Source organism: Candida pseudojiufengensis (assembly GCF_024610245.1).
Source record: "Candida pseudojiufengensis strain CBS 10847 chromosome Unknown scaffold11, whole genome shotgun sequence".
NCBI classification, from domain to species: domain Eukaryota; kingdom Fungi; phylum Ascomycota; class Pichiomycetes; order Serinales; family Debaryomycetaceae; genus Lodderomyces; species Lodderomyces pseudojiufengensis.
In genome coordinates, this window is record NW_026261539.1 from 266,403 (window position 1) to 280,113 (window position 13,711).

General features: G+C 30.6%; 6 protein-coding genes across 6 annotated transcripts; 3 read left to right on the forward strand and 3 right to left on the reverse strand. All coding sequences in view use genetic code 12, as the record gives it.

Annotated features, from left to right (window-relative positions):
• Window positions 1–402: 402 nt before the first annotated feature.
• Window positions 403–1,656, forward strand: KGF55_004864 (uncharacterized protein; the record flags this gene model as incomplete). Its single annotated transcript, XM_051759813.1, has 1 exon — window positions 403–1,656. One exon carries the CDS (start codon window positions 403–405, stop codon window positions 1,654–1,656), a length of 1,254 nt encoding a protein of 417 aa, XP_051612458.1.
• A 651-nt stretch (window positions 1,657–2,307) lies between these two features.
• On the forward strand, window positions 2,308–7,443 carry SNF2 (SWI/SNF catalytic subunit; the record flags this gene model as incomplete). Its single annotated transcript, XM_051759814.1, has 1 exon — window positions 2,308–7,443. One exon carries the CDS (start codon window positions 2,308–2,310, stop codon window positions 7,441–7,443), a length of 5,136 nt encoding a protein of 1,711 aa, XP_051612459.1.
• Window positions 7,444–7,511: 68 nt separating this feature from the next.
• KGF55_004866 (uncharacterized protein) lies at window positions 7,512–8,045 on the reverse strand (the record flags this gene model as incomplete). The annotated part of the gene is made up of 1 exon (XM_051759815.1): window positions 7,512–8,045. The coding sequence occupies one exon, from the start codon at window positions 8,043–8,045 to the stop codon at window positions 7,512–7,514; it is 534 nt and encodes a 177-aa protein (XP_051612460.1).
• Window positions 8,046–8,160: 115 nt separating this feature from the next.
• On the forward strand, window positions 8,161–9,219 carry KGF55_004867 (RNA polymerase specificity factor; the record flags this gene model as incomplete). The annotated part of the gene is made up of 1 exon (XM_051759817.1): window positions 8,161–9,219. One exon carries the CDS (start codon window positions 8,161–8,163, stop codon window positions 9,217–9,219), a length of 1,059 nt encoding a protein of 352 aa, XP_051612461.1.
• A 98-nt stretch (window positions 9,220–9,317) lies between these two features.
• Window positions 9,318–10,574, reverse strand: KGF55_004868 (uncharacterized protein; the record flags this gene model as incomplete). The annotated part of the gene is made up of 1 exon (XM_051759818.1): window positions 9,318–10,574. One exon carries the CDS (start codon window positions 10,572–10,574, stop codon window positions 9,318–9,320), a length of 1,257 nt encoding a protein of 418 aa, XP_051612462.1.
• Window positions 10,575–10,788: 214 nt separating this feature from the next.
• Window positions 10,789–13,457, reverse strand: KGF55_004869 (cleavage polyadenylation factor subunit; the record flags this gene model as incomplete). The annotated part of the gene is made up of 2 exons (XM_051759819.1): window positions 10,789–12,999; window positions 13,263–13,457. 2 exons carry the CDS (start codon window positions 13,455–13,457, stop codon window positions 10,789–10,791), a joined length of 2,406 nt encoding a protein of 801 aa, XP_051612463.1.
• Between the last annotated feature and the right edge of the window lie 254 nt (window positions 13,458–13,711).

The window sequence follows — 13,711 nt, forward strand, 5'->3', positions numbered from 1 at the left end:
AATAAGTTTTTGCATAAATGGAGGTGATATGTACGTGATTGCCGATTATTACTAAAGAGATTAGATCAACTTTGAAAAGGTCATATGATGTGACAAGTTGATCATCGCATAAATTAGTATAAGATTAGAGTCAATCCGAACAATCGTAGTTTACAATTTGCTAATCTTGTTTGAATAGTAAAAGAATATTAACTTGAATGATTCTCCATGTACTATGCAAACGGCAGAGTCATTATCTATTGTAAGTTCTCTCTATTGTATTTGATCAAAATTAATATGGTTTTCGCTAAACTTTTTTAAATTCGTAAACTTGTCTCAGATTTTTTTTCATACAAAATAGATTTTAGGAGCATTATAAATTCAACCCTTTACCTTACCATTACCAACCCTTCATCGAAGATTATGTCTCAAGATTATGATTCTGATCCAAGTGAAAGATTCTTACAAGATGAATTAATGGATTCAATTAATAATGGACTGAAGAATGGAGCATTTCCAAATATTACTCAACCTAATGACTCAAAACGTCAAGTTAAATTAATATTAGATCAAACTGCCTTTGTTAGAGGAATAGGGAATATCAAAAGATGGTTCAATGATGATTACATAAATAGTAATTTCAACAAAAATTCAGAACCTATCTTATTGGAATTACATATCCCTTCCTATACTTTACATGAGTTTGAATTTGTTAAAAAGGGGACATCTATTAGTGCAACTAATGCAAGAGAAGCCATTAAATTTATTGATAATCACTTGGAAAATTACAACTATCAATACAATACTCCGAACAACCATGATAATCATCATGATGAAAAAAAGATTACTTATAATGTAAATTTAGAAACTCCAAATGATAGTACACCTTCTTGGAATTCCTGCCTTAAGTACAAAGTCTATTCACCAAAGATTAAAGATTTCCCAAATTACAAAACAAGATTTGATTCAAGTTTATTAAGACAATTACCATCTCAACAAGATGATGCATACGAAAATGATCATCATAAATATAAATCAAAATCGGAAAGAAAAAATTCATTTCATGATGATAAATTTCAAATTCATTATGAAAATTCTCCATCTTATCAAAATGCTTTAGAACATTCCGATTCTTATGCAGAAATGCCACCAAGATTAAAATATTTATTGAGAACTTGTATTTATAAAAGATTTTTAGAAAAACCATCAAGTAATCATCAAAAACCTTGGAAATCTATTGAAGAATGGAAATTAGTTACAGAAGATTCAATCACTAAAATTTGGGCTCAATCTTTTGGAATTGATTGTGTTAATGTGAATGAGGCAGAATTATTAATTTTTCAAAATTATGATGTAAATTCTTTCAAAATCTATAATCCATTTGCTTTAAATGATGATGATTTTGAATTTAATAATGTTTTACAAAGTAAAATTGATACAACTGAATTATATCAATATCAAAAAATGGATCAAACTCCACCGAAGATTCATCATAAAAGTAATACTTATAGAGGTAGAAGAAAGCAAAGTAATAAAGCTCCAAAGACTTACATATCAACTGAAGGAGCAGTGCATGAAGAACCAGATTATACTTCTGCTAATGGATTCATCAAAAAGGAGAAATTTCAAGCTATAAATTATGCACCTAGAGGACATGGTCAATTATGGAGACCATAATCTTGAATTCAGGACGTGAGCTTTGAATAGCCACGCATTTTAATAAAAATAAAATTAAATTTACATTTTTAAAATGAGTTAACTATCGTTTCTTCACATGGTGAAATGTTGTTTATTCATGATATTTGTTTAGGTTCAAATGCTGGACAATAATATGAGATATTAGGTTCGAAACATCCGCTATGTGAACTCCTTTACAGCAATTTTAGCAGTAGCTGAATCATCAGGTTTATTCAATTCGGATAGTGCTTTTGGTTATACTCCTCTATTCTCAATGATTATGTATGTTGTAATTAGTATGTTGCAATAAAGTCGCAAGTCCGTAAAATCTGACAAAAAAAATACGTCTTTCGAAAAAAATGAAAAACAAAAAAAAATCGAATTTGTAAATAGAATAATAAAATATTACAAAAGTTAAAGTTTAACATTAGATTTACTACTTAATCAATCGAATCAATCAATCATTTAATATCATTTTAGATCCAAGACGTTGTCCGATAAGATTCTAAAACTCCTGGCAGGGACTCATTTGCATACACCATAATTACGCATTCCATATCCTTCTTTTACTTTTGGATTGTTTTTGTAAATATTCCTTTCGAGAATATCAATACATTTTTCAACTATAACTAGGACACATTTTAAATCAAGATGAATCGTATGCCCACAAAAGAAGAGATTCAAAAAATAGTTACTCGCTGGCATCAATTAAGAGAACAATATGGTGATCAAGTTGTTAATGTTCCTGAATTTACTCAATTGAATAAAACTATAAATACTATTAAACAACATCAACAACAACTACAGCAACAATTTCAGCAGCAACAACAACAACAACAACAACAACAACAACAACAGAATTTAAATAAGCAAGCAGTACCGCAGCAAACTCAACAATCACCACAACAGCAACAGCAGCAACCACAACAACTACAACAGCAACAACAACAGCCTCCACAACAACAGCAACAGCAGCAACAACAACACAACCGTCAAATTTCTCTGCATGGAACGCCTCAACGACAACATCTTGCGCCACCGACACCTCAACAAGCTTTTGGAAATAATGATAATAATAATTCAATCCCTAATCTGGCACACTTTTCTAATCCTCCAACCCAATCACCTGCTATGGGGAATTTAAATCACTCAGCTAATGGAACACCTTTAACCCAGAACTCGAATTTAGCTGCAAATGCTCCAAGTAGAAATAATCATAACTTCGTCAATGATAGATTTCCACCACAATTTATTAATAATAATCAAGACTTACAAAACAATGGATCTCAACCACTACAATCGCAAATGCCAAACCAAATACCAAATAATAATTGGTTGATGAATCAACAACCACCTATGAATAATTCTGAATCAGCTTTCACAAGTCAGCAGCAAAATCTTTTCAGATCTCAAGTTCAAGCAATAAAATACTTAGTTAAATCTAATCAAAATCCTATACCTCAAAATTTATTAGCTTTTGTAACAAATCCTAGCTCGTCTTACCCAAATGATGGATATTTACAATCAACTGCCCCAAAACTGAATAACATTAATGTTGATTTGAATCAACAACAATTCCCACAACAAGCAATTCCTCCATCAACACAGCTTCCACAAAATCTAGGAACGCCTAATATACCGAATAATACGAACAACGATGTTGTGAAACCTGAACCAGAGAAAAAGAAAGGTAAGAGAGGTCCAAAACCTAAGAATAAGGATCAACCGAAAAAAATGACGAAGAAACAAATGAGAGAAGAAGAACAAAGATTAGCTGCAGAAAAGCAAAGACAAATGCTAGAAAATCAAGTTCAGCAAGACCTGCAAGTACCTCCTCAGCAACAAGAGCAACTACCACAACAACAACAACAACAGTCGCTTCAACAGCATCAACAGCATCAACAGCAGCAACACCAACAAATGCGTCAAGTTCCACAAAATGGTCCCATTCAAAATCCAAATCAATTTCAACCACAAATGAATGGTCCAACAAATACACATTTAGCTACTTCTCAGCAACCTCAACCACCTCAGCAACCTCAGCAATCTCCATATATATTTGCTAATCCATCACCACCTGTGTTATTAAGCAAAGTGATAGATGAGAAGAATAAAGATAAAAAAATTATTGTTCCTATCACTGAACCAATAATAGAAGTTGATACATTCCAAATTGCTGACATAGTTGGTGAACATGCGAAAGATGTTCCATTAAGTACTTTATATCTTCCTCAGAGTAGATTTCAGATTCCATCCTTGATGCCTGATACTATAGACATGGGTCAAATCGCAATAAATAAAGAATTAAGTATGTTGCTTAGAATCGAGTTGGAGAAAGATTCAATCAAAAAAGAGTTATCCATAATACATGATGAAGAGTCCGAACAAAAGCATCAATTACAAACCAAACTCAACCTGTTGGAGTTAATAGCCAATCAGAAAGAAGCAAGAGGTAAAGTTCTTACTCAAATGTGGTTCAATAAATCCTTATTACCAAATTCACATCCAAATTTCTTAGCAAGATTCAATACCTTATCAATGGAGAGTGTTGCATTAACTATTGATTTATATAGATCGCAATTAGAATCTCAAATGAAAGAGCAGTCGAAGAAGCATACCATGGTAGTCGAGCAAGTCCTTAGCTCAACAAATAGGACCACCATCAAATTCAACAAAAAACAAGAAAAAGTCACTAGATTTATTAACAAAGTTTCCAATTTTCATGCTCAAACTGCTAAAGAAGAACAAAAGAAACTTGAGAAAATGGCTAAACAACGTTTACAAGCTTTGAAATCGAATGATGAAGAAGCTTATTTGAAACTTTTAGATCACACAAAAGATACAAGAATTACTCATTTGTTATCTCAAACTAATCAATTTTTGGATTCATTAGCTCAAGCTGTTCAAACACAACAAAAAGAAGCTCAGGAGAGAAATAACAATCGGGTTGAGGAGGAATCTTCTACTGCCGCACCTAATGAGGACGAAAAAAGAGAGAAAACAGATTATTATAATGTTGCTCATAGAATTAAGGAAGAAGTCACAAAACAACCTTCGATTTTAATTGGAGGAACTTTGAAAGAATATCAATTGAAAGGTTTACAGTGGATGGTATCATTATTTAATAATCATTTAAATGGTATATTAGCGGATGAAATGGGTCTCGGTAAAACTATTCAAACAATTTCGCTATTAACATATTTGATTGAGGTTAAAAAAATATCGGGACCATTTCTCGTTATTGTTCCATTATCCACAGTCACAAATTGGAATCTCGAATTTGAAAAATGGGCACCATCGGTCAAAAAAATCACATATAAGGGTACTCCAAATCAAAGAAAGGTTTTACAACATGATATCAAAATGGGTAATTTCCAAATTCTTTTAACTACATTTGAATACATTATCAAAGATAAAGGTTTATTAGGTAGAGTCAAATGGGTTCATATGATTATCGATGAAGGTCATCGTATGAAGAATGCAAATTCAAAATTGTCTGAAACTTTAACTACAAACTATCATAGTGATTATAGGTTAATTTTAACGGGTACTCCATTGCAAAATAACTTACCAGAATTATGGGCATTGTTGAATTTCGTTTTACCTAAAATTTTCAATTCAGTCAAATCTTTTGATGAATGGTTTAATACACCTTTTGCAAATACTGGAGGTCAAGATAAGATTGAATTAAGTGAAGAAGAAACATTATTGGTTATCAGAAGATTGCATAAAGTGTTGAGACCATTTTTGTTAAGAAGATTGAAGAAAGATGTTGAAAAAGATTTACCAAATAAAATTGAGAAAGTTGTTAAATGTAAAATGTCCTCAGTTCAAGCCAAACTTTATCAACAAATGTTGCGTCATAATGTGTTATATGCTGGTGATTTAGAAGATGATAATGCTGTTATCCCAATCAAAAATGCAAATAATCAAATAATGCAATTGAAGAAAATTTGTAACCATCCTTTTGTATACGAGGATGTTGAGAATTTCATTAATCCTACTGCTGAAAACAATGACTTGATTTGGAGAGTAGCAGGTAAATTTGAATTATTGGATAAAGTTTTACCAAAATTTAAACAAACTGGACATAAAGTTTTGATATTTTTCCAAATGACTCAAGTAATGGATATTATGGAAGATTTTTTGAGACTAAGACAAATGAAATATATGAGACTTGATGGTGGTACAAAAGCAGATGATAGAACCGAATTGTTAAAATTATTTAATGCTCCAGATTCTGATTATTTTTGCTTTTTGTTGTCAACAAGAGCTGGTGGATTAGGTTTAAATTTACAAACAGCAGATACTGTTATCATTTTCGATACTGATTGGAATCCACACCAAGATTTACAAGCACAAGATAGAGCACATAGGATTGGACAAAAGAATGAAGTTAGAATATTGAGATTAATTACTGAAAACTCAGTTGAAGAAATGATTTTGGAAAGAGCACATGCAAAATTGGAAATTGATGGGAAAGTTATTCAAGCTGGTAAATTCGATAATAAATCAACTGCTGAAGAACAAGAGGCAATGTTGAGAGCATTAATTGAAAAAGAGGATGAGAAAAGACAAAGAGGTCCTGATGAAAAAGAGGAAGATTTGGATGATGATGAGTTAAACCAAATAATTGCAAGAAATGAAGGTGAATTGGAAACTTTTAAAAAATTGGATGAAGAAAGATATCTTGCCACGAGAGATGCTTCCTATCCAACTAGATTATTATCTGAACAAGAATTACCACCAATATATAGAAAAGACCCAGAAGAAGTTTTGAAAAAAGAAGATATTGTCACAGAAGATTACGGTCGTGGTGCTAGAGAAAGAAAAACGACTAAGTATGATGATAACTTAACTGAAGAACAATGGTTGAAACAAATTGATGGAGTTGTTTCAGATAATGATAGTGACAGTGTCGAAGAAGATTTTGAAAGTGATGATGAGATCAGACCATCTTCAAGAAATGCTGGTAGAGGAAGAGGAGGTTCTCGTGGCCGTGGACGTACTGGAAGAGGACGTGGAGGTAGATCTAGAATCACTTCTGATAGAGATGATAGTGCAACTGATAATGGTGAAGATTCTTCATCATCCAAACGTTTAGCTGAAGATGACATCGAACTTTCCAACAATCCAAAGAGACAAAAAAATGGCACTCCTGATATAGCAACAAATCCCGAGACTTCAACTCCATCAACCGCCAATGAAACATCATCAATCAAATCAGATCCAAGTACTGCTGTTAAAGCACCAAGTACTAGAGGAAGAGGTGGTGGTAGAGGAAGAGGTAGTCGTGGAAGAGGTGTTGGACGTGGTAGAGGTAGAGGCAGAGGCTCATTATTAACGAGAACCGCTCCATCAATTGATCCCTTGACACCAGATGAAAGAGCTAGATTACAAAATCAAATTGAAAATATTTTAGGACTCATAATGAACCATACAGATGGTGAAGGTAGGAAATTAAGTGATTTGTTCTTGGTTAAACCTTCCAAAAAGTTATATCCAGATTATTATATATTGATCAAACATCCAATAGCCCTTGATGTCATAAGGAGAAATGCTTCGACAAATACCTACACTAAAATCAAAGATTTTTTGGAAGACATCCACTTAATGTTTAGCAACGCTAAGAAATATAATGAAGAAGGGTCATTTGTTTATCAAGATGCTGTTACTTTAGAGAATATTTGTATTAATAAATTAAAAGAATTGTGTTCATCAACATTAACACAAGAACAAATTGATGAACTATTAAACTTTTCACAATTTGATGAAATGTTTTTATAATGATAAAAATTACACAATTTTGATTCAACTTTTGTATTATAATAAATAATGTATTTGTTTAATTTATATTATGTAGGACTATAAGCAGGTAATGCATCATCTATATCTTTATTATTAACAACATCATTTAATACTAAATTTAATTTCTCAACAAATTCAAAAAGTCCACCATCTAAAAACTTAATCTCTCCTTTAAAATATTGCTCTTTAGGAAATCCATCACTTGCAATACTAGGTTGTTTAGAACTGAAAAATAAAAATTGCCAATAATTTGCACCAAACCAAGGTGAAACCAATTTATGATTTAACTTTAAAATTGGAGCAAGGGTCAAATCAATTACAAATGATTCAATATCTCCTTGGGAAGAAGTTATATATATAAGTCGTTTTGAAGTAAGGTATATATATCCATCTTGTGCCGATATTTTCAAATTTGACGAATTTGCCTCTAGGTTATCCAGTACTATTGATAAATTTTGCCTCGGTGTATTTGTTTTATATTTTAGTTTCTCAAGTCCGTCTGAGCTTATCTCAAAAGGTAGTTCATTTGATCTTAGTAATTGTTGGTAATTTGGTTTAAGAATTACTCCATTTATTGACATTGTAGTTAAAGAATTGATTGATAAGATAATGATAATAATTTAGATGTTAGAGACATTGATTTTGTGTTAATATCATCTTTCATTTTTTAGACCATTTAAATATCTTCAAACATATATGAGCAAAACTAAAGTGCTACGATCGTTGAACCCAAGACTTCAATACTCATTCCAGAGTCTACCTAGGTACACTCATGGTAAATCTCAGTTGAAGTATCCTGAAGATTGTCAAAATGTAATCAATAAGTTGAATATAAAAGAAGACTATAATCAAAATCATAAATTGAACATAATAGATGTCAACCCTGGCTTTGGATTATTCTCATCGATGATAAACTACGAATTACAACCCAAAAAGCATGTTTTGCTAGAAAAATTCGATGAGAATTATAAAAATTGGATGAATAGAATTGAAACTTTGAAATCTGAATCAAATAATCAAGAAAATTTTGAGATTTTGAAAAATGATCCTTTCGACTGGGACACGTATACTAAACTATTTAACGATGGAGTGATTGAAGAACCAAATGTAAAGTGGGATGATAAAATAAATGATGAGCTTTTAGTGTTAGCAAATTGGACAGGAAAATCTGATGAGTCAATAATAGCCCAATGGATTGGATGTTGTGGAAATAGAAACTGGTTAATGAAATATGGGAAAGTTAGAATGATTATTTTGATGCCATCAATAACAGCCATGAAATTTTTGAGTGAACCAGGTTTTCGCAAAAGAAATAGAACTTCATTGAAAAGAGATTTATATACCAAGACAAAATTAATTGCCATAGGTGAAGATTCGGAGATATTAGGTCAAGGTTACGATCCAAGAATACTCGTTAGAGATCAACCATTAGTAATAAAAAAGAACTCATTTATTCGAAGTCCTGATGTGGCAATTATTGAAATGACACCTGGTGAACATAAAAGTGATTCAATTGCAAATATAGAGCATTTATTATCTGGTATATTTGTGAGCTCATCAAAATTGAAAGATCTATTACCAAGGTTAGCTCCAGGGGCTGAATACTTACAAAATTATTTAACTAATGAAACACTTGAAAAAAGGGCTTCGGAGTTCACCACTGAAGACATATTGCAATTTTCAAATGCGTATGAACAGTGGCCTTTCAAACCGTCTACGGAAGAAACATTCGATATTAACGAATATGATTTTTAATGAACTTTGTATGTAGATATGTATTATACTGTAAATAGAAAATTTATAGACTACATGTACATTTATTATGGACTTGGATTGACAAACTATATTTTTGATCAAATTTCCGTGTAATTTGGGGATCTAGTCAGTGTAATTGACGACAATATTGGTGCTGTAGCGCTTCTTCTTTGTTCAAATTCCGACTTTTGATATTCATAAGGACTTTTGGGGCTATTTGGTAAATTTTTATTATTAGTTGTGTAATTGAATTTCCTATCATTCTGTGGATTAGCTCTTAAATTTCTAGTTGCAGTTCTACCAGTCAACCCAGCTGTTGTTGATGGTATCTCGGGATCTCCAACTTTGTCAACATTATTATTACCAGATGTGTCAATATCATCTTCTTTTTCTGAATAGATTGATGAAGCTGTAGGAGTGAATTGTACAAAATAAGTGTTCATGATGGAATCATGTGATTGATAGAAAACCAAATTGAAACCCAAAATTGAAAATAGTTCGACAATTAACAATCCCAATTGATGGTCTTTCACTGATGTTATTTTCTGTCTACTTATGATCATCATCAAAACCACTGCACAATTAAAAAAATTCATGAAATATAAAGCAAACAAGTTTATATAGTGGTAACTTAATCTTTTAGGACAATAGTACATTAGTATATAAATTGACAAGATGATTATTGAGTTGATTAAAATTATAAATTTTCCAATTATTAAATTTTTATAAACTTGATTTATTTGTTTGATAATTACTTGATGATTACTATTTAAAGGGAATAACTTATTCAAATGTAGTCTTAAAAACCTAGATATTGAATTTTGATTTTTCATAATGTTGAATATAGGAAAATCCGAAGGTAGAATCCAATTGATTATTGAAGTGATTTTCTTATCATCGTCATACTTAAAATTATCTGAGCTTACTAATCCTTCATCCATTATTAGTCTAACTTTATAATCAGATAGTTTTAGATAAACTTTTGAATAAACAGTTGTAAGATCAATATTTTTCAAATAAACTTCTTCATTTCTAACATACATTCCAATTAATATATTCTCCAATTTCTTTCTTTGTTTTAAATCATCTTCATTGTCAACTACCATTTGTGGTACTAAATTATTCCCTTTCTGTTTACCCAACACTTGAACAACATCAATGTTACCAAAATTTACAACAATTCTTAAATTATAATTGATCACATTAATCAAAATCAACCAAATGAAAACATTTCTTAAAGTTAATGCAATTTTTAAGTTTGACTTTGTTGGATTTTCATAAGGAGTAGTCAACCATTTTGCACTAAGTCTATACAACGACGCTGTGTAATCTTTAATTGGTGTCTTAGTATTCATTAGAAATTCGAGTCGGTACTTTTTGTGAAGGCAATTTAGCTAATTAATAGTATTTTATTCAAAAAATTTGTTTGTTATTTTGAGAGATCGAGTAAATTTTCGCAGCCATTTTCTGGTGAGACAAAATTTGGTAGCTAAGATTTAATATTACAGTACTTATATATTTAATTACTTACTTACTAGAGTTTTATAAATTGCGTAAAAATCAATACTATCATATGTTTTGTAAATTGGCGAATAAAGTGACCAACTTTTCACTATTAAATACATTATCTGAAGGGAGACCAAAGTATGACGCGTTGGGTAAAGCAGCCATTAATGCGACTATTGATGGTCCAACAAAACTCGTTTCATTCGAACCGTTGATGTTACTATTTTGATAATCTTGTTCAATTATGGATTGTTCTATACGGCTTGTTTCTTGAATGTTTTTGACAGCTGACGATTGACTATCATTTTCAAAGTTCATCAAGTTTGAAATTTTTCTTCTTTTCCTTGGTGATTCTTCCTCATTATCATCATAATCATCATAATCTTCCACTTTTAATTCATCACGTTTTATCAAATTTTTCTTATCCAACTTATATCTACTTGTGAACAAATCTATTGGATCATCTTCTGGAAACAATGATTCGCATTTTTTAGTAAAACTATTCGTTATATCTAATGATAAATTGGTTGCAGCAAATGAAATATATCGTTTATATAAATCTTTCAAATTTTTCTTTTTAATTCTTAATTTTAATTCTTTCTCTGATTTTATCAAGGGATCAATGTCAGCAACATTAATTTCTTCAGTTAATTGTGAAATTTCTTTTGCGAAATTAGTATCTGAACTTTGTAAAGTACTTCTTAATTTTTCAACATCATTAATCATTATTAGATAATCCAAATATTTTAGTGCAAATTCACCATTAGTTGGAAATGCTTTTTGTCCAATATCAAAAACTTTTATAGCTGTTTTTTTATTATCTGCATAATGTTCTAATAATGCACTTTCCACATAAATTTGAGAATTTATACCTAAAAATTTTCTTGCTTGTTTAAATACATTTCTTGCTTCTTTCATACCTTCAGCTCTTTTACTAGCTACCATGAACTTGATATAAACCAATGTAATTTGTTCTGATATTTGTTTTTGTTGTTTTTCCAATAATTTTAATTGTTTAGAATCTGCTAATGAAATGGAAGAACCTGAGTATTGTTGAGTTGGTATTTTTGGTAAATTTGGTAAATTTGGTGAGTTTGTAATATTTGTAGTGTTCGGTATGTTTGGAATGTTTGGTAAATTAGGTATATTAGGTAAAGAATTGGGTTTATTTGGTAAACCAGGTATGTTTGGCAACAGATGACCATTGGTTTTTGGTTGTTCGTTTGCTTCTCCGTTTGTTTCTGTTAATATTTTCCCTTTTTCTTCTTCTTCGTTATAATCATCATCATCGTCACTATTTTCCTCCTCTTCTTTCTTTACGGGTTTCAATTTTTCTCTTAACTCATTCAATTCATTGGTCACTTTATCATAGTCAACAATCAATTTATTTATCAAACTTTCAAATATTACTTTAGATTTATCAAAAGAACTATCTTTCTCATACAATTCGACAATTTGAAAAGAGAGTAGTAAACTTTTGGGATTAAATGTTAAGCCGTCTTTCAAAATTCTTATACAGTCATTTAAATTGCTTTCCTCATTATCATTGAGCAAATATTTTACATATTCGAACCATATTTGAGGTACGAAAGGTAGAGCGTATGTGGCCTGTTTATAAACATTATTGATTCTATTATTTAACGTGAATGAATCTTTTAATTCCAAAGAATTTTTCTTTTCCAATTCTATCCAATTTTTCCAATATTTGATTTGTTCTTCTAATGAATTATCTAATAATGATGCTTGAGCATTTATGGATCTTTTTAATTTCTTATTAGTGATACGTTGCCATTCTGTATTCCATGATCTTGCTAACATAAATTCTGCAGATTTTTCAGAAACAAATTTTTGAGCAATAGATGGATTTAATTCATTTTCCCATTTTGTATATTGAGTCCAACTAGTTTCAATATTTTCAGTAGGTATAGCTAAAAATTTTTTATAAACTTTTCTAATTAAATCTGTTTTTTGTTGTTGTTCCCAATTTGCTCCAGGAGTCCATGATTTTAGAAATCCAATATAATCTTGCCATAGTCCATCACTCAGAATATCTAAACCTACTTTATTTATTGCAAATTCGAAAGCTTGAATAACTGTCCCTCTTGCTTTTTCACCTCCAGTTATAAAATCTGTAGCACTTCTAACGTAATCAACATACAGTCGACATAAATCAACATTATCAGTGATACCAAAACATTTTTGAAATAATGATTCAGCATATTTTTCTTCTCCTCTACTTATTTCGTATTTAATATATCTGTTCCATTGAGCTCCCTAAAAAATATTGGGTTAGTATTACCGAATCTAAGTCATACGAATATCTACTGATTAAAGAAAAGTTAAGACTTGAATAACAAGTCACAACATGCAAAAAATAACATTGAAAAAAGAACTATACACAAGTAATAACAATTTTGAAATCAACTCCCAATGAACCAGCCGACCAGCAGCATATATATAATGAAATAATAAAATAAAAACATGCTTTAACTTTTCTATAATCCGTAACCATTCATTCCAAAATTTTGTCAACATACGTCAAATTTAAAAATATCTAAATATTTATCAAATGCTTTCCTCACTTGTTCTTGACTATCTTTAGCAATAATTTGATCCAAGTATCTAATCCATTTGTTATAATCTAATGGATTTATTTCAAGTTCATCCTCTAATTGACCTATTTTATCTAGCGACAATTTTTTTGGTTTTTGTTGAATAAAAACTGAACTCATTGCCTTTGAAAACTGATTTGAAAGTAATAGATCCGTGGAAATATGTAACAGCTTTTACTCTTAAAGCTTCAGTTAGCCAAAATTAACAATGATGATTTGATTGATGGATTATGTTAATGATTATTGAACAGTTTGAATTGTTCATCCATAATGAATGAAAAAGTAAGAAATGGTTGTAGAGAATTTAATTTTTACGCAAGTAAATTTTCGTGATATTTTTTGGATCATTCGCACACTACCCTTAACATTTCATA